Here is an 18,681-nt window from a genome sequence, read left to right as displayed (position 1 = left end):
CGATGATAGGAAAGTACCCCACCCCCCCCCCCCCCCCCCCCCCCCCCATCATAAATGACCTGTTAGTGCATACTATTACTCCTGCTAATATAAACAAACTAACAAACTGTTTGACATGCATTTTGATTGGCTACGCTTCTAATGCGTAGGTATACTAATCCATGATAGCCCTAGTATTTTGCCGAAGTTTTTTGGAAAATTTTCAAAATCTTACCGGTTATGATACTCTTTTCTTAATGACCAATCACTAAAACCTATACTGAAAATGCTATTTTGATATGTTGCCTTAGGAACAAGTAGGTTTACTGCTCCTTTATTTTGTTAAAGGTCCAAAACAAAACACATTACGCAACAAGACACGTGCTTACCACAGGCAGCCCAAATCACTCATCTAAACATCAAAATCAAAATGGCGACGAATGCTAAAGGAAACGTGAAACACCTTGTTGTGGATTCGGCTGGATTTATTAGAAACATCGAACTCCTTACCCTTGGGGAGCGAATATACACTATAAAAGAAGTTGTGCAAGAAATACGAGATGCAGCAACGAGACAGAGATTATCTGTCTTGCCGTACGAGTTGATTTTCAGACAACCTTCGACAGAGGCCATCAAAGCTGGTGAGGAGAAAATGCCTTAAAATGATTATATGTTTTACGTGTTTCAAAAATAATCCTTGGGCTATTGAACGTCTCATTTAGTTAGAAAGATTATAATAGGTCATAAAACCTTTGATTTTGGCTGAATATTCGTTCCTCATTGTTGAAAAACACTTTTTAAACACAAAGGTTTCACTTGTTTTTACATGTAGTTCGTCTTCCTTCCATTAAACCTATCATTCATCATTATGGTTTTCTCCTGGGTGTTTCCACAGATCGTTAGCCTTGTAACAGTATTAGAAAAGAGAATTAATTGATGAATGGGATGAATGTTGGCAAGCTTTAAAATTCCTAGTGCACATTTTACTATGAGGGAAATGTTCTCTGAGGAACTTATTCCTATTGTAAAGTATAAATAAACTACACGTAGAATATGTATGCATTTTCAAGACTCATAAGTTTTTTTTTGAGATTTAACCTCATTCTTTACTTTGTATTCTTTCAACTCAAAAGGGGGTTAATTGGCTAGTCACCTAATCCACTGGTTAACATAAAGTCAAGACTGGATATATATACTTACTGCAACCTTATAATAATTACTACACTGACTTCTAGTCTGACCTTTTTTGAACTACCCCTTTCCCAGCTGGCAGAGGCTTCTTTTTTTCTCCTTTGTTTTCAAGGAGAGGGAGAAAAAAAAGAAGCCTCTGCCCCTTTCATTAAAAAAAATTATTTGATCTAACCTCCATCCATGGTTGTGGACAAAAAAACTGGTTTTGTTAAGTTTTTTCATCTTTTCACGGTGTATAATTTACCTTTTCATCATTACTGGTTTTGAAACCGTTTTTTTTAATTGATCACCTCTACACATGACAACCACAGAGTCAGTTGGGGGTAGAGTCTCCTTTTCCTCGCAAATGCTGATCCAGCAAAAGAAAAAGAAAAGGAGACTCTGTTAGCAGGGAACTGCCTCTCACCCCTGAGACAATATTTTCAGTACTGATTCTACATGTGAAGTAAATAGTTGAATGGTAAAATATTTCTTGATTTGATTGATGTGTCTTTAAGTTACATGAAGGTTTATACTTCCAATATCATGTTAATGACTGTGGTGCCAGGGAAGGCTTCATTATACATACATTAATTAGTCTAACCTTGTGGCTCAGCTGGTGTAGAGCATTCTGGAGTACTGGTAGTAGGGGTCATAGGTTCATAACCCATCATTTTTTCACTGATTTACACAAATGGCAATCCTCAGATTTATATCATAGTGCTTTTTTAGTAAAAAGATATAACTAGCTAAAAACTAGTGTGAGCTGCGTCGGTGTTTCTAATGAAACAGTAATGATGAAAAGGTAAATTATACACCGTGAAAAGATGAAAAAACTTACTGACGTTTCGGACGCTAGTCCTTCGTCGGAGTAAAAGAGAAAGAAGTGGTAGAAAGGAGTGTATATATGATAGAATAAGACAAAAGAAACCAATGAGAGCAAGGTAGGCAAGGAAACAAAAACAAACAATCAAAAGACAAAAGAAAAGGTTAGTTGAAAATAAAGCGTTCATTAATCCCGTTGGGACTAAGAGTGCCCAATAGGTGAATAAGCCGCATTTCTTTGGTCTTGCGACAATCATTGTTGCCGTTAAGCAAAGAAAGACCGAAAACAATGAAGTCAGAAAGAGAATGGTTAGCTAGATTAAAATGGCGGGAAACTGGTTTGGTGGGATCGTTATTGCGAATATCATAAAGATGATTGCAAATGCGATCACCAAGATGGCGGCCAGTCTCGCCCACATACAAAAGATTACAGCGGGTACATTTAATACAATATACAACATTAGGAGTGGTACAAACAAAATGGTCAGTGATTTTAACAGTGGATTTAGGACCGACAACAGAAGTGTGAGAGACTATGTGAGGACAAGTATAACAACGTTTACGAGAACAGCGAAAAGTACCAGGTTCTTTGTTAGAGGGAAGAACTCCCTTGACCAAGAAAGAACGGAGATTACGATCACGTTTATAGGAAAAGAGAGGGCGGTTGTTGAAAATAGCAGAAGTGCGAGTATCAGAGTCAAGCAGAGAAAAGTTGCGGTTAACAATCGGTTTAATGGAAATGTTAATAGGATGATACGTAAGAGTGAAAGGAATGCGGTCATTAGAGGGACGAGTGTGAGGAGTGAGAGAGGTGGTACGATCAATAGTAGAAACTTTACGAATGGCGCGATCAATAACATGAGCAGGATAATTACGCTTAAGGAAGAAGGAACGCATCTCAGAACATTTAACAGAAAAATCAAGATCATCACTACACAAACGACGAAGACGAAGAAATTGCGAGAACGGAATAGCGTTAAGAGTGTGCTTAGGATGAGAAGACAAGTAGAGTAAATAAGAATGAGAGTCAGTAGGTTTGTAATGGACACTAGTGCTAAGACGGTCGTCATTAACACTAAGCAAGATGTCAAGGAAAGTGACTGATGTTTCACTAACCTCCCACGTAAAGTCTAAGGCAGGGTGAAAAGAGTTAACAAAAGAGATGAAAGAATCTAAGTCATTACGCGAACAAGAAGTAGCACCAATACAATCATCAATATACCGTCCAAAAAACTCAGGTTTAGGTCCAGTATATTGTTGAAAAACAAGGTTTTCGATATAACCAACAAACAAATTGGCATAACTAGGGCCCATCTTAGTACCCATAGCAACACCGTTTATCTGCCGATAATACCGATCACCGAAAGAAAAACAATTAAGAGTAAGAACAAGTTCAGCTAAGCGTAACAAAGTGGGAGTGCTGGGCTCGAGGACAGGACGAAGATCGAAAAAATGCTGAAGAGCACGAAGGCCCTCATCATTAGGAATAACAGTATACAAAGATTTGACATCCATAGTAAACAAAAGCTTAGAAGAGTTATCAGGAAAGCGAAAATCATTAAAAATACTAAGAGCGTGATTAGTATCCTTAATATAAGTAGGTAAAGACTGAACAATAGGCAGCATGAGAGAATCTAGATAGCTAGAGATGAGTTCGGTAGGACAACTACAAGCAGAAACAATAGGACGGCCAGGGTTGTTAGCTTCTGTTTGTGTCTCTTGTTGGTTTTGATCCTTTTACACATGTTGAACATAGCAATCACAATGTTTTCAGTCATTCCGTTGTCACCATTCCCGAAGATTTACCTCTTTCTGATTCTGAAATTTCAGTTCTTAGCAAGGGTTTGAACTTCGTTCCTCTTGCTAAGAAATCTGATGAATTTCAGGTCAAGAAAGACTCTGAATCTTTTTTTCGCCGTACTCGCCTTAAAGCTTTTTTCTCCGACTCTTCTAACTCTAACTGTGAACGTGATGTCTTTGAGCGCCTTTGTCCTCGTAAGTCTAACTGGGTCCCTCCCGAGGGACAATTTTCTTCTCTTGATCTTTTTGTCAATAAGTGTCGCCGTGATATTTCTAATGTCAATCTTAACCGTAAACTCAGTTATTCTAATCTTTCTAAGGACGAGTGGTTGGCTTTACGTCAATTACGCAATCGTTCTGACATTGTTATTAAGCCCGCTGACAAAGGCGGTGCAGTAGTTGTCTGGCGTTCTGACCTGTATAAACAGGAGGCTTTACGTCAACTCTCTGATACTAATTTTTATTGTGAAGTGGATAAGGATCTTACCCCTGACAATCAAAAATTAGTTAAAGACACTGTTAACTCTTTCATTTCTGATGGCTCTTTACCCTCCACTGCTAAAAACCTTTTTGTTATTACTCCTCGTACTTCTCACGTCTATTTTCTTCCTAAGATTCACAAAGCTAACAACCCTGGCCGTCCTATTGTTTCTGCTTGTAGTTGTCCTACCGAACTCATCTCTAGCTATCTAGATTCTCTCATGCTGCCTATTGTTCAGTCTTTACCTACTTATATTAAGGATACTAATCACGCTCTTAGTATTTTTAATGATTTTCGCTTTCCTGATAACTCTTCTAAGCTTTTGTTTACTATGGATGTCAAATCTTTGTATACTGTTATTCCTAATGATGAGGGCCTTCGTGCTCTTCAGCATTTTTTCGATCTTCGTCCTGTCCTCGAGCCCAGCACTCCCACTTTGTTACGCTTAGCTGAACTTGTTCTTACTCTTAATTGTTTTTCTTTCGGTGATCGGTATTATCGGCAGATAAACGGTGTTGCTATGGGTACTAAGATGGGCCCTAGTTATGCCAATTTGTTTGTTGGTTATATCGAAAACCTTGTTTTTCAACAATATACTGGACCTAAACCTGAGTTTTTTGGACGGTATATTGATGATTGTATTGGTGCTACTTCTTGTTCGCGTAATGACTTAGATTCTTTCATCTCTTTTGTTAACTCTTTTCACCCTGCCTTAGACTTTACGTGGGAGGTTAGTGAAACATCAGTCACTTTCCTTGACATCTTGCTTAGTGTTAATGACGACCGTCTTAGCACTAGTGTCCATTACAAACCTACTGACTCTCATTCTTATTTACTCTACTTGTCTTCTCATCCTAAGCACACTCTTAACGCTATTCCGTTCTCGCAATTTCTTCGTCTTCGTCGTTTGTGTAGTGATGATCTTGATTTTTCTGTTAAATGTTCTGAGATGCGTTCCTTCTTCCTTAAGCGTAATTATCCTGCTCATGTTATTGATCGCGCCATTCGTAAAGTTTCTACTATTGATCGTACCACCTCTCTCACTCCTCACACTCGTCCCTCTAATGACCGCATTCCTTTCACTCTTACGTATCATCCTATTAACATTTCCATTAAACCGATTGTTAACCGCAACTTTTCTCTGCTTGACTCTGATACTCGCACTTCTGCTATTTTCAACAACCGCCCTCTCTTTTCCTATAAACGTGATCGTAATCTCCGTTCTTTCTTGGTCAAGGGAGTTCTTCCCTCTAACAAAGAACCTGGTACTTTTCGCTGTTCTCGTAAACGTTGTTATACTTGTCCTCACATAGTCTCTCACACTTCTGTTGTCGGTCCTAAATCCACTGTTAAAATCACTGACCATTTTGTTTGTACCACTCCTAATGTTGTATATTGTATTAAATGTACCCGCTGTAATCTTTTGTATGTGGGCGAGACTGGCCGCCATCTTGGTGATCGCATTTGCAATCATCTTTATGATATTCGCAATAACGATCCCACCAAACCAGTTTCCCGCCATTTTAATCTAGCTAACCATTCTCTTTCTGACTTCATTGTTTTCGGTCTTTCTTTGCTTAACGGCAACAATGATTGTCGCAAGACCAAAGAAATGCGGCTTATTCACCTATTGGGCACTCTTAGTCCCAACGGGATTAATGAACGCTTTATTTTCAACTAACCTTTTCTTTTGTCTTTTGATTGTTTGTTTTTGTTTCCTTGCCTACCTTGCTCTCATTGGTTTCTTTTGTCTTATTCTATCATATATACACTCCTTTCTACCACTTCTTTCTCTTTTACTCCGACGAAGGACTAGCGTCCGAAACGTCAGTAAGTTTTTTCATCTTTTCACGGTGTATAATTTACCTTTTCATCATTACTGCTTTTTTAGCAATATAATTTAATAACCAAAACATATAAAGACTAAAAATGGTCATTGTTTGCTTTGATACAGTGACTGACTTTGCCAAGCTCACAGGAGATTTTAAGGTATTATCAGCAGTCGATCTAAAAGTCTTGGCCCTCACTTATCAACTGGAGAAAGAATTCTGTGGCATAGAGCACTTGAAAACCAAACCAACTCAACAGGTAAAGAAGAAAATGTTATTTCAATAGCTCTTGTTTTACAAGGCTAGGGCACTTAATAGCCAGTGTCTAACTGAACTATGGCCCTTGTTCCATGATTGAATAAAAATATAGACGATTTTTGAATTCATACAATACCGCTGTGTTGCTTGATTATAGACGTATTTACTCAGGATTATCCTCATTTCAGGTTCAATATATTCACAAATACCATTGTTCCTCTATTCATCCCCCAGCCTCTAATAAGCCTCTCCTTCTAATAATCCCCCAGTTTGAGGTGTGAACAATTGAATAAGCACCCCACACCCCCCCCCCCCCCCCCCCACTAAGGGGGTTGTGGCCTTTTTCCCTTGAAAACCTTTGAAAATCATTTCACTGGTCAAGATTTTAAGAATAGTTATGAATTACCAATCATCAGGAAAATTTATTTAGCCCCCAGCCTATAAAAGCCCCTCTTCTAATAAGCCCCCATTCAAAAAACACATAAGCCTCCAAAGGGCTTGAATTTGAATGCACAACTGCATCAATACGAACACTTTCAAATTTCACGGCATTCCACTGCACATATAAATATTGTACACAATATCAAGGCTAAACCTGATCAACACATAACTTGAAACTGGAGTATTTAGAAGGGGATTTTTTCAGAGGATGGAAAATTAAAGAAAAACCCTCAAAGCAAAGGAGAGAACCAACAAGCAACCCTACTCATAAATTTACTTATCATATTTTACTGGTCTCACTTTTATAGCTGACTGTTTTGTTTTGTCTATAGGTTCAGATATCTAAAGGTCAGAACTTGCACAAGATTCCAGGATTTTACACAGAAAAGGTAGCACCTGCATGGGTGGTCTCGTGATTTCATTCAAATCATTAGCAGTTTTACATAGACGACTTTCATAACTCAGTTTTTTCAGATAGAGAAAATGAAGCCTTTTTACCAGAAGAACAAAAGAATGAAAAAAAGGTTATAGGGTCTATTTAAAAGCCCATATAAATTGGATGCAAATATTACGCAGCTGTATATTATAAATCAATTAATGTTTATGAGTGCAATCTCCTTTTCTAACATTTTTGAAAGTTTGATTTAGAAAATTCTGTTCAAGGTAGCTCAACTGGGGTTTGTTTGTGGTGTACCTTCAAAGTTTGATTTGGAAATGCATTGCTGGCAATAAGCTAATTTCAAATACATTATTTTGACAAGCCTAGAGATAGATTCAAGTTTCACATGATATAAAATTTATCATGATCAGGGTTACCATAGCAACACAGTGACATCGTGTCATTTTTTTATACATCTCATTTTCCTTTAAATCAGATGTTTGCTCAAAAAAAAAGTGTTACACAAAGTAATTGATTTATAGAAGTTTAAAAAAAGTTCATCATCAGACTAATTTACTTGTATCCAATAGAATGACCCTAGTGCTCCTTCAAATAATGATGCCGAAATGTCAGAATCCCAAGCAGCAGAGGGTGATGGTGAGGGTGATGATGATGATCCAGTTGGAAGTGACAGTGGTAAAACACTTGAGGATGAAATAGAAGAAATTTCTACTCTTCCTGGTTGTAGTATATCAGAACAGCAGCAACAGTTAGGGTTGTCCTCAACAGCTGGTAATGTGACAGAAGTGTCCAGGAATTTACCACAGTAAGTCTTTTCTCAGCCCCTTTTTTTTTTTTTTTTTTTTTTTTTTGCCCCCATTTTTTTTTGTTTTTGTTTTTTTGTTTTTGTTTTGTTTCCTATTTAAAGACTCAATCTGTTACTCAACTAGAAGTTGATAAAGCTGGTAAATTAATGATTGCCCTGACTCTTATCTGACATTGTATTTCTAAAGGGACTCAGTGAGAAGCTCCAGCACCTCAGGGAAAAGCCTGCAAGTCATTCCTCCCAACCAACAAGCAGCTGTTGCACCAGAAGCAATGGATGTCCAAGAAGTAAATAACCAAGCTGATGACCTAGGAGAAGATGAGGGTTTTGTTGAAGAAGATGAAGAGGGTTGGATCACGCCAGAAAACATCCGAGCAATACAAGATGAGATGGGCCACAATAGACTAGATGCTTCACCAGCCAATGTGGAAGTGGGATGTTTAACTACAGATTTTTCAATGCAGGTAGGTACATGTACTTGAAGCACTCCATAATTTTTAAAGACCCCTTATAGCATATTGGTGTTAACAATGCAAGCTTATTTTGAAGGACAATGCTGTACGATAAAATTTTGTCACCCCAAGAATATGGAGTTTGTATCATTTTGTGTGACGAAGTGTTCATTGATGTTGTTTTAATAGGCCCTTTGCAGCTCAGTAATCACATGCTGATTACAGTAATTCACAGAGAGCAAATGAATGAATATTTTGATTCCCATGGGTGAACTTTACTGAAAAGCAAACACACTTTTTACGACCTCTTTCGAGAGATCGTACTGTAATAAAACTGCATTTCTGAACACACTGCTTACATGTACACATCGTTTCATTTCGTCCTTTACAAGTACATGTAGCTGAAAAGAATCACCAATTGAAAATAAAAACACAAATTTTGCTCTCCATTACAGACACATGACTGTTAACTGCTAAGGGCCCATTGAATGTTGTTGCCTGTTGCCTAGATGACTAAGAACAGTGATTTACTGATGCAGTGTGTTGTATATTGGAAGCACCTACAGTGTAGAATATAATAGTCATTGTTTTTTCATAGAATGTTCTGATACAAATGGGACTGCATGTTGTATCTGTGGATGGAATGCTCATACGAGAAGCAAGGAGTTATGTACTCAAGTGTCATGCTTGTTTTAGGTCAGATATCAATTACCTTTTATTAGACACACAACATGTAATGCATAGTTGTGTTTTAGGATGCTTTTACATTTATCATACTCTTACTGGAAGGTTTATTTATTCTATTCTAATCTATTCTATTCTATTCTATTCTATTCTATTCTATTCTATTCTATTCTATTCTATTCTATTCTATTCTATTCTATTCTATTCTGCTCTAAGCACATGCTCAAGGGGTTTAAAAAGTGGGACCATGGGCTGTAAAAATTGCTATATTTTAATCGTATTTTTCCTAGTGAGCACAATTTTCATTAAATATTCAAGAGCAAGTACACTAAGCTAATTCCAAATCAAATATTCTTGGTTTTAACCTCACGTCATCAAAAAACTGAAATGCAAAGTATTCAACCCATGAAACTTTTTGTCAAACATTTGGTTTATAGCATTTTAAGAAAAGTCTTACCAAAATAATTTTTTTATCGATGTTTGGTTTTATATTTATTGTGCATCAAATTCTGTCAAGCAATTCTGTTACACATTTTCAAAGCATTAGAAATAGGGAAATTTGATTGAAATAAAAAGGTTATTAGTGCTCAATGATAATATACCATGTTCATTATTGTGTATTATCCTCATATGACATACTCTTGATCATTATTGTTACAGAGTCACGCATCAGCTACAGAAGGTGTTTTGTCCTTGGTGTGGAAATAAAACATTAAAGCGTGTTACTATGACGATAGATGAAAATGGCGTCACACATTATAACATGTCAAATAGAAAAAGACCCTTCAATATCAGAGGCAAAAAAGTAAGTTACTACAAGCTATAATTGTATTTATTTTCATTATTTATATAGATAATAGAATAAAAGACTACTGCTATGTTGGTAGAAAGTAATTCTTATACTGTACTGTATGTTACAATTTTTTAAGTATGTAAGGCAGAAAATGTTATAACCTTTTTTAAATGTTTTAAAGCAGCAAGCCAGGGTTCAAACTGACTGCATGGCTATTGTTTGCTGTCTTCATAAGAGCAAAATTCAGAAAATAACACTTGCATTTTTCTTTATAGCATCCCTTGCCACTCCCCCAAGGGGGTAGATTTGCTGACAATCCAGTCCTTGTTGAAGATCAGCCAGGAGGTCAACGCCGACTTCCATCCAAACGAGACAAAGTTGATGCCATGGACCCTGATTTTGTGGCAAGGTCCTCCCCATTCTCAAGTCATGACATCAACAGCCGAGCTGTTCAGCACGGCTTTCATGTAAAAGAAAGAAATTGGAACAGACGAAACCCAAATGAGGTGGTGAAGAATTCTAGACGAAGTAAAAAGAAGTGAAATCTTCATCAATAATATAGCTATTGATTTTTTATTTCCTCATTAGAGGCAAATGTTTTTCTAGGTACTAGACCTCCTGTTTCAGCCATTCAGATGACTGGAACCAAGTTTCCCAGCACTTGCCACATATTTCATTAGTATAAGAATGAATGGAGGCAGGCGAAAGGGTTCTTTCATGTGATGTCCACACAGTATTAAATTTATTTGTTTTCCATCACCTAAGTTTCAAGTTGGATTACCTGTGGTACATTCGTTTGAGATGTTGGGCTGCCTGTGGATATAAGAGTTCTGCTCGGTTAACAATAAAATAAACTTCCTATCCAGCCTTGCATACATAATCTTAAAGTTAAGGAGTTTTGTCCATCATTCCAAATGTGTCACTCACTGCTACCTCAAAACCTTGTTCATAATCAACTATTTTACTCACACTTAATGTCCCATTTAATGTTTCATTAGATTTTTTATCAGGTTTTAGACCTGATAAAACACGATCTGCGAGTTTATTGAACAGCTTCAAAATTGATGAATACTTAATGAGCATTTAGAGTCCTTATTCGTGAAATGCTCTTGTACTCTTTTGGTCCTTTATAAAGATTTCAAAATATTTATATAAAGATATCCATGTTGAGATATTATCAGGTATTAAATAGCATGCACGTGATGGAATAATTTTTCTTTATTGGCCCAAATGCTCATTAATTATTTATGAATTCAGTAATGATGTACCCTTTCATTTGGGGCATAATGTTTTCCTTTTAGTCCTGGTGTCATTTCTTTGAGTTTTTATTTTTCGTGAGTGTGTTACTCTTGGGAATATACAGTACGAAAATTAAGGTATTAATTAAAGACAACTTTATTGGTCATAGCGGCACAGATTTGACAACAATCATTGGACCAATCAGATCCGCGAGATCACTGCTTATCCAACCAAAATGCTTGAACACGGTACGGGACGTCCGTACTTTTCGCAGTCGTACAAAATTTCCCTGTAATATACATTGATTATTTTATTTTATTTTTAAAAATCACGTTGATCAAATATAACTGGTAATAGTGACTTTTTAAATTATAAAAAAACTCTTACATAAAATTTTATCCCACGATTGGGCGTGGCCCAACATGTCATTGCGGACTAAGTGTCCTTTGTCGAGAAACGTAATATAGATATATATATATACATGGTTGAGTTGGAAAGTATGAAAGAATTTTCCATTATTTTTATTTCTCTATTTTCCTTCTCATTGGCTTGGTTAGTCTCTTGTTTTTCCTAGAGTTTTTACCATATATTCGTGAAAAACTTAACTAACGAAATTGTACAAATTAGTGCAAAGTTTTGTAGGTCTACGGTCTACCGAGGTCTTACTAAGTTGTGCAATTTCTTACAATTTTTTTAACGGATATATGATATGTACAATATTAAGACAGCGCACTTTGGTTTTCTATGGGTAGTACCATTGACTTTTATCACGCGGCAGCTATGTAAACTGGAACAATAAATTCCACCACGCGTGGCCTTGCATTCAAGCGCTTTAGAATTAATGATGATTTTTTCTATTTATTTTAGCGATAGTCCTTCACAGTTCCCTGCGCCATCTTGAAATGTAGCCGTTCCTTTGCATCGAAGCGAGACGAATGGTGAGCTTGGAATGAAAGAGACGTGAATAATTGTCCAAGGTATTAAAGAAAGGTCTCTACCATTGCAAGTTCACCGTTCGTCTCGCTTCGATGCAAAGCCTTGATTACCTTTCAAGATGGCGCAGGCAACTGTGAAAGTAGACTATTGTATAGTATTAAAGTATAAGGTCTACTGATAGACATTGACAACGAAAGGCACCACCAGCATAGCCAAGCTCAAAGCAAAACAAGAACAAACGCAGTGTCCTGCACCGTCAACCACTGACAACCTAAGTCTCTTCGTCTTGTACTTATTCGCGTGAAACGAAAGATTTTTACCAGCTTCGTACAGAACTGAACTAAGATCAAGATCATGAGTCTTTATTGCCTTGGTTTTCTTCACCAGTGTGAAGTTAACAAACGTGCTGACGTTACCGTAGACTTTGATGATCTTTCTTGAGTTTTTATATCCATGCTTCCTTGCTTTGACCACATATGTCCCCTCCTTGACAAGCCTCCAGAAATCACCATCTTTCCAAGTCTTGATTTTCTTGGTACGATCTCCAACAATTATCTTTGCACCTGGAATAGGATTGCCATCTTCGTCCAATACGAAGCCCCTTATTCCCATGGTGTGCACCAAATCGATGTACGTGAGAAGGGCCCTTCGATTTGCGTACCAGTACGCCCTTAAGTAACGAGCTGGAGGGAATTTACAGCATCCAAGCTCGAGTGTAATTTCGAAACAGTTACTGAAAAATATAGAATAAATAGATAAGAATCATTGCTCTAAGACCGCAGAAGGCGAGGGTGATGGAGAGTGGAGCGGATTGGCCGAAAAGAGGTTTCCGATGACCCAATTTGAAATTTTAAAAAGTCTTTTGCAGCTATCAGGCATTGCGCATCCTTTGGAAATGCTTGGTCACGGCACGGTAACGGCACAGTACGCCCGTACACTCATTTAAAATTTACTTTACTTAGTCTTAGCAACACCAAATTACATGTCCTTAACCAATACCGTGAATTTTTCTGTTCATACGAAATCGGATTTCGTGATCAATTGATTAAAATATACCAAAACATTAGATATTACTAGGATGTCGCATAGAAACCTTAGCGCCGCAGACTAGACTAACCTGAAATAATAGTTATAATCCTGCATCCCTCCCGATATCGGGTACCACGCAGCACCATTTGTGATTCCATCCTTAAAGTTCTCAGTATGATGTATCGAGCACTTAGGCACGCCTTTGTGCATGGTAGGGTGCTCATACGAGTAGGCTTTAGACATCTTTACAAACACGTCATCATCCGGTGATCCGTAATAAACGCGCACGGTCGACATCTTAAGCTCCGGGGGAATGTTATCGTATGGGTAATTTGCGACTAGAGTGCCTCCATGGAGGTTCGCCGACAGAACAAACGGCTCTGATTTGATCCAGTTCATGACAGCTTTGGTTTCAGGTTGTAAGGGGTTTAGTCGCTCGTCATAAGGATCTGGAAAATTCCGGTTTAGATCTACGCCATTTGAATTGAACCGCCCTATGACGCTAGTGCAGTCGCCTTCAGTAGCACTGTCCCATCCGTCAGGGTTCATACTCGGTAGCACATGTATTCTTGTGGTATCTAACATTTGAGTGATGCCCGGTAACCTTCCATAGCCCTCACACAGATGTTCTGCTAAAAGTAGCAGCAGCTCGCGTCCAACAACTTCGTTTCCATGCATATTTCCTATGTACTTAAATTCCGGTTTACCAGCAATGTGCTTGCCTGGATTTTTGGTAATTTCGAGGACTCGAAGCTTTTTTCCTTGGTATGTCTTGCCTATAGAATACAGACGCGTTATGTTGGGAAACTTAGAAGCAAGGGCGTCTAATATAGCATCCATCTCCGTGTTGTTATGGTGGACAAATTTGATGGGCAAAACCGATTCTGATTGGACCTTGACTGTACACAAAGGAAGGAAATAAAAGACGAAGATTGTGAAGACAACGCCATGCCATTGGTTAGCTTCCATCTCTGAAGCCAATTTCTTTCTCTTGGCTCTCGCACTGTAGCTCTGTTTAAAAAAGAAAAATTCAAATTAGAGTCTATCATTGTGTAAAAACAAGAGAAAATGAACTAGGAGAATTAAGGAATCCCCGCGCCCCATCATTTACACTCTTAGATGCTATTTTTAGAATCAATCATTTGATCGTTTATTTTTCTGCAAGCGCATACTGCGCGCGGTCTGCCCTGTTTGCTCATGTTTCCATGTATTTTTCAAGAAAACCTTTTTTCGCATTTTGCGCGTGCTAAAAAACGAACGATGGCAAATGTGACTCTAAAACAAGTATCACACGGTACTTATGATGGTTACAAGCATGAATACCAGAGATTCCTTCTCTTAGTTCATTTTCTCTTCGAGAAAATAATTACGCGTCATTCGACGTTCAGGCTAAAAATGATAAATTAGAGGAGCAGATTTAGCGGAGCAGATTTAGCATTAAAACAACAACAGTACCGACTCTTAGTGCCGTGACCGTAATGGCGCCGTGTTTTGATTGTCCTAATTGGGTTAAGAAACTTTGTGCACTCACTGTGATTGGTTCAATGGTTCAATGGATCTTCAATGCCGTACCGTGACCGTGTGCGTCTTATTTTTCAGCCACTAGAGAACTACTCTAGTAATATTTCCAAATTATATTAAATATAAGGAATTTAAAACGCGCACGCATTTCTCTGTACTGTGATATAAACACAGAGAAATGAATGAATATAAAAAAGAAACTTCATAGCATTCAGCTTTATGTTATGACTAGGCGAAGAAGAGCGCACCCTATGAACATCTACGTGTTATTTGTGGAATTCTTTATCAGTAAGCTATTTGAGATAAACCACCATCCCTACGTCTTTAATTCGGACAGTCCAATTTGTTTGCGTGTAAAAAATGCAATGCACATTTTATAACATCTGTTACACACATGTAACTAGATTAAATGCTCTGTGTGTGTTTTCTCTCTCTCTAGCTTTGCCTGCGCCTCATAGATTATTACTGTTACGCAAAGCGACTTTTACAAGTTGTCTAGTAAAATTGTGCGATAGCAGAGATAACCTTATCAGGCCCTTAAATGGATTTGTTTTTGGTATAATGGGACATAATGTCTAAAAAAAGAGAAATATCTCGATATCGGATCAGAGCGATTTGAGTACAGCAACATCGAGATCTTGCTCACGACTGAATATGATAATAAAAATAGTTTGAATCTTTCTCTTTCATCTCTCGTTTTTTTCTCCATTCATTATAAAAAGGCATTACGAATCTTACATAGTAGCCACGAATGAAAAATGCAATTCTGGATTTAATAGCAGTCGTCAGCTTGACTTTACTCCCATGAGCTGTTTACCAAACCAGTCTCCTCAAACATACTTCACTGCATGCATCACACGTCGACGACCACACGAGATATACCCCGTACAGTAGACCTTAGCTCCCCATACTATGCATGTCTGGGGAATATATCGGTAAAGGCTTTGAAGGTGATACTGTTCGGCTAATCCTGACAAGACATTAGGGTAGCACAGATCATGATACCGATATGACAAGAAAACCCGAAGAAAACCTTTCTATTTCGGTGGAAATAATTAATTAATCTCGTAAACTGATTCAAAGGTCGTCCGCCCTGATGAAGAAAAACTGGCGCGCGCCCAGTGTGAGTTGATGATGTGAAAACCCGAACTGGGCCGGAAACCAATACGTTGAGTCAATATCACTAACTCACCCCACGTGTATTGAACTATAAGGTAATTATCTTTTCTGGAAAAAAATGTGCGCTCTTCAAATCATTTGAAAATAGTGGCGACTTCCAAAATATATCCATGAAATTTCGATACCATGGAAGTGTGTTCAAAAGGTTGGATGCCTGACTTGCAGCGTATCTTATTTTCGCCATCTTATTTCCATCATCTCGACTTCATCGATTTTACTAATGGTTATGCATAAAAATAAATGGTCTGTGTTGATTTTTTTTAACGTATTGCCATATTTTTACCGCTGCGCACAGCAAGACTGAAAAGGTCACGTTGAGTTTTGTCAACAACTAGATCACTACTAATTGTCTTGATGAAATTTGATTTATCAGTTTGTGGTTAAAAAATACGACACGAGAATATTAATATTTCACTGCGTTCTTCGTCTGTCTCTCAATCCAATCGTCACAGCCACATTGGAGGTAATACCGAGCTTAAGGAATGAGAAAGATTTTTATGACTTACCAATTCCAATAGGTGTAAGATCGTAGAACAACTCTAAGAACTGACTTTAAGAACTCAAGGTCGCGAAGAGTTGGTTATAGTCGGAGCTCGTGGCCAGTGGCGTTGAATATGATTATGTTATGATTGACGCACCGGATGCTAAAGAACTTAGAGGGTTAGCGATTGGATCAAAGTATCACGTGATGGGGATTTTCGGCACTCTTTTTTCATATAATCTCGTAAAAGCCACACAGATACGTCATAGAGTGAGAATGATAGGAATTCTCAACAACGTGCGAATCGTAGTAGAGAAGTCCATAAGTTATGGATTTTGGCCTTAGCTTTTTTTTCCTAGCTCCTTCAAATATTTGTGATACTAAAATGGTTTTCTATTGCATTAGGACCATTAGCATTTTTAATGCAAACGAAATGTGCAGATGCACGTATCTACTGAATAGTAATCATTTCGATCTCTGCGCTAAGCGTACTGATTAAACTGATCTTGCGTGCCTTGAAATCCTCTCCTTGCAAAGATTGTCAAATCCTTCGCGCAAAACAATTAGTTTGACCACAAAGCTGTCATCTTATTGGCTCTTTTCTAATATATAAACTTTTGAATCCCTTGCTATAGACGACCTCACCTACTGTTGCTTTCGTCGGGATACAGAGAACCTGCACCCAACTGTTAGGTATGTTAGGTGCGACATGTTGAAGCTAGAGTCAACTTAAAAACTAAGACCTAAAACTTTATGCACTTCTGATCAACATATCTACATATCATCTTCATGCATACCTCTAGAAACTTATCACCTCATTTTGTTACTAAGAACTTAACAGACCCTTAGCACGATTCAATGTGATTAGGAAATTCCATAATTATCTCGAGATGGCTCACAGTTATCAGGCCACAAAATGGTTTCAGATTTCAGTTAGTCACCGCCGGAAACCGCCTCTTGATTTTAAGATTTTGGTAAACTTCTTCTTGTTAGGCTTACCGACGATTTTATCTTTGAAAGACTGATAAGTCTATCAAAATCCCTTCACAAAAACTTATTAATGTCTGAGAAGCGGCAAATAATAATAATAAAAAGACAAAGCAAAAAAGGATAACATATAGGAATGGAAAAGGAAAGGAAAAGAAAAAAAAGGATATCGAGAAAAGAAAATATAAAGAAAATCGAATGGAAAATTCAGTGGATTGGAAATTAAAGGAAAGATGAGCCATTTGGACGAGAAAAAGAGCGGAAAGGAACGAAGGGAAAGAGGTAGCAAGCGAAAGAAAATGGAAGTACAAGCTTGAAAGTTTTCAAATTTTCTTCACGGTTAGCGCACCAGGCTAGCTAGAACGTGCTGATTTTCCTAGGGCGACACTTCAGTTATATCATGCTGTCAGAAAACTGACTTTTCTTTGCGATAACATCAGTGCTAATTTTACTATTGAAATTATAGTTTTATTAGCGTTGTTTGACATTTAGGGTAGTCTTTGCTTGACTGTTCATAAAGCTTATGTTTTATGAGTTTATGTTTTATAAACTTGACGTTCCTTTTTCCCCTTATCATTCCAATGCAGTTGTATTAAAAAGTTCAGAATATAAGTATCATTCATATTTTAGTGTTATACCAAGTGTTTGCACAATAAATAGGCAATATACGATAAACGGGATAAACACATTAGTTAAGGTGTTGTCCGTCCAAGTCATACGCTTTCATTTATTGATATATTTAAATATTTAAAAATGCTTGCTTCAGAATTAGTTACCTTAACTGGAGTTAATCCATGACATTTACTGGAGCGAATATCTCTTCCTTTGTCCCGCTCTTTCGCTTGAGCGATCCGTTTCCCGCTTCAGGTGACCCACTTCATGACCTGACCGCCAAACAAACTGGTCCTAACCTTGAAAATCTCCGCAAGATCGACTTTACTGCGGACTTAGCGACCAGCTAGAATCTTAAACAAACCAACCTTAAATTTTTCCCCTCTTTCCAAGTCTGTATTTTTGATAACTGGAAAAAGAAGTGTAGGCTTTGTTGTCTGAATGAGATAATTTTGCAGGTAAATAGATGAAAATAAACACCTTGTAACGTTTTTTGCCTTGTCTACACAAAGTGACACCTGTTGCTGGGTGTTTTGGTGGGATTACCACTGACAAAGACAGCTGGCTTGCGGGCTCAATTCCATCGCCATGGCAACAGTTTTAATTATAAAAATCAAAACCTTTTTTAAAAGAAAGGTATTTTTGAAAAAAGAAGAAAGAATTAAATGTAAAATTAAACGACATTTCATTCAAAAACTTACTAATGGTGAGCAACTTCTCGAAAGTTCAATGCAATAACAATAAAACCCGTAATAGACGGGCATGCCGTTGTATTTATTA

At 37.6% G+C, this 18,681-nt stretch overlaps 2 protein-coding genes across 3 annotated transcripts; one reads left to right on the top strand and one right to left on the bottom strand.

Annotated features, from left to right (window-relative positions):
• The first annotated feature begins 386 nt into the window (after positions 1-386).
• LOC116299481 (RNA-binding protein NOB1) lies at positions 387-10,676 on the top strand. The gene is made up of 8 exons (XM_089034316.1): positions 387-620; positions 6,210-6,343; positions 7,116-7,172; positions 7,753-7,988; positions 8,176-8,452; positions 9,039-9,136; positions 9,785-9,929; positions 10,193-10,676. Exons 1-8 carry the CDS (start codon positions 410-412, stop codon positions 10,457-10,459), a joined length of 1,425 nt encoding a protein of 474 aa, XP_088890442.1. The 5' UTR covers positions 387-409; the 3' UTR covers positions 10,460-10,676.
• Positions 10,677-11,294: 618 nt separating this feature from the next.
• LOC116299480 (carboxypeptidase D) lies at positions 11,295-18,318 on the bottom strand. Of its 2 annotated transcripts, none has more exons than XM_031708140.2 (3): positions 18,066-18,318; positions 13,210-14,132; positions 11,295-12,825 (listed from the first exon to the last, which is right to left on the bottom strand). In XM_031708140.2, exons 2-3 carry the CDS (start codon positions 14,088-14,090, stop codon positions 12,264-12,266), a joined length of 1,443 nt encoding a protein of 480 aa, XP_031564000.1. In that variant the 5' UTR covers positions 14,091-14,132; positions 18,066-18,318; the 3' UTR covers positions 11,295-12,263. The 2 variants fall into 2 exon arrangements, with proteins under 2 accessions (XP_031564000.1, XP_031563999.1); XM_031708139.2 differs by lacking the exon at positions 18,066-18,318 and adding an exon at positions 16,328-16,435.
• Positions 18,319-18,681: the final 363 nt, after the last annotated feature.

Source organism: Actinia tenebrosa, unplaced genomic scaffold (assembly GCF_029948245.1).
Source record: "Actinia tenebrosa isolate PJP-AT-01 unplaced genomic scaffold, QUT_ActTen_1.0 PGA_scaffold2__45_contigs__length_23673736, whole genome shotgun sequence".
In the NCBI taxonomy this organism is placed as follows: Eukaryota; Metazoa; Cnidaria; class Anthozoa; order Actiniaria; family Actiniidae; genus Actinia; species Actinia tenebrosa.
Note: the sequence above shows the minus strand (reverse complement) of the source record. Positions and strands in the feature narration are given on the sequence as shown.

Coding starts and splice junctions, on each gene's coding strand:
- LOC116299481 (XM_089034316.1), top strand. CDS start 410: ATGGCGACGAATGCTAAAGGAAACGTGAAACACCTTGTTGTGGATTCG. Junction 621..6,209: donor GACAGAGGCCATCAAAGCTG/GTGAGGAGAAAA, acceptor GCTTTGATACAG/TGACTGACTTTGCCAAGCTC. Junction 6,344..7,115: donor AAACCAAACCAACTCAACAG/GTAAAGAAGAAA, acceptor TTTTGTCTATAG/GTTCAGATATCTAAAGGTCA.
- LOC116299480 (XM_031708140.2), bottom strand. CDS start 14,090: ATGGAAGCTAACCAATGGCATGGCGTTGTCTTCACAATCTTCGTCTTT. Junction 12,826..13,209: donor GATTATAACTATTATTTCAG/GTTAGTCTAGTC, acceptor TATATTTTTCAG/TAACTGTTTCGAAATTACAC.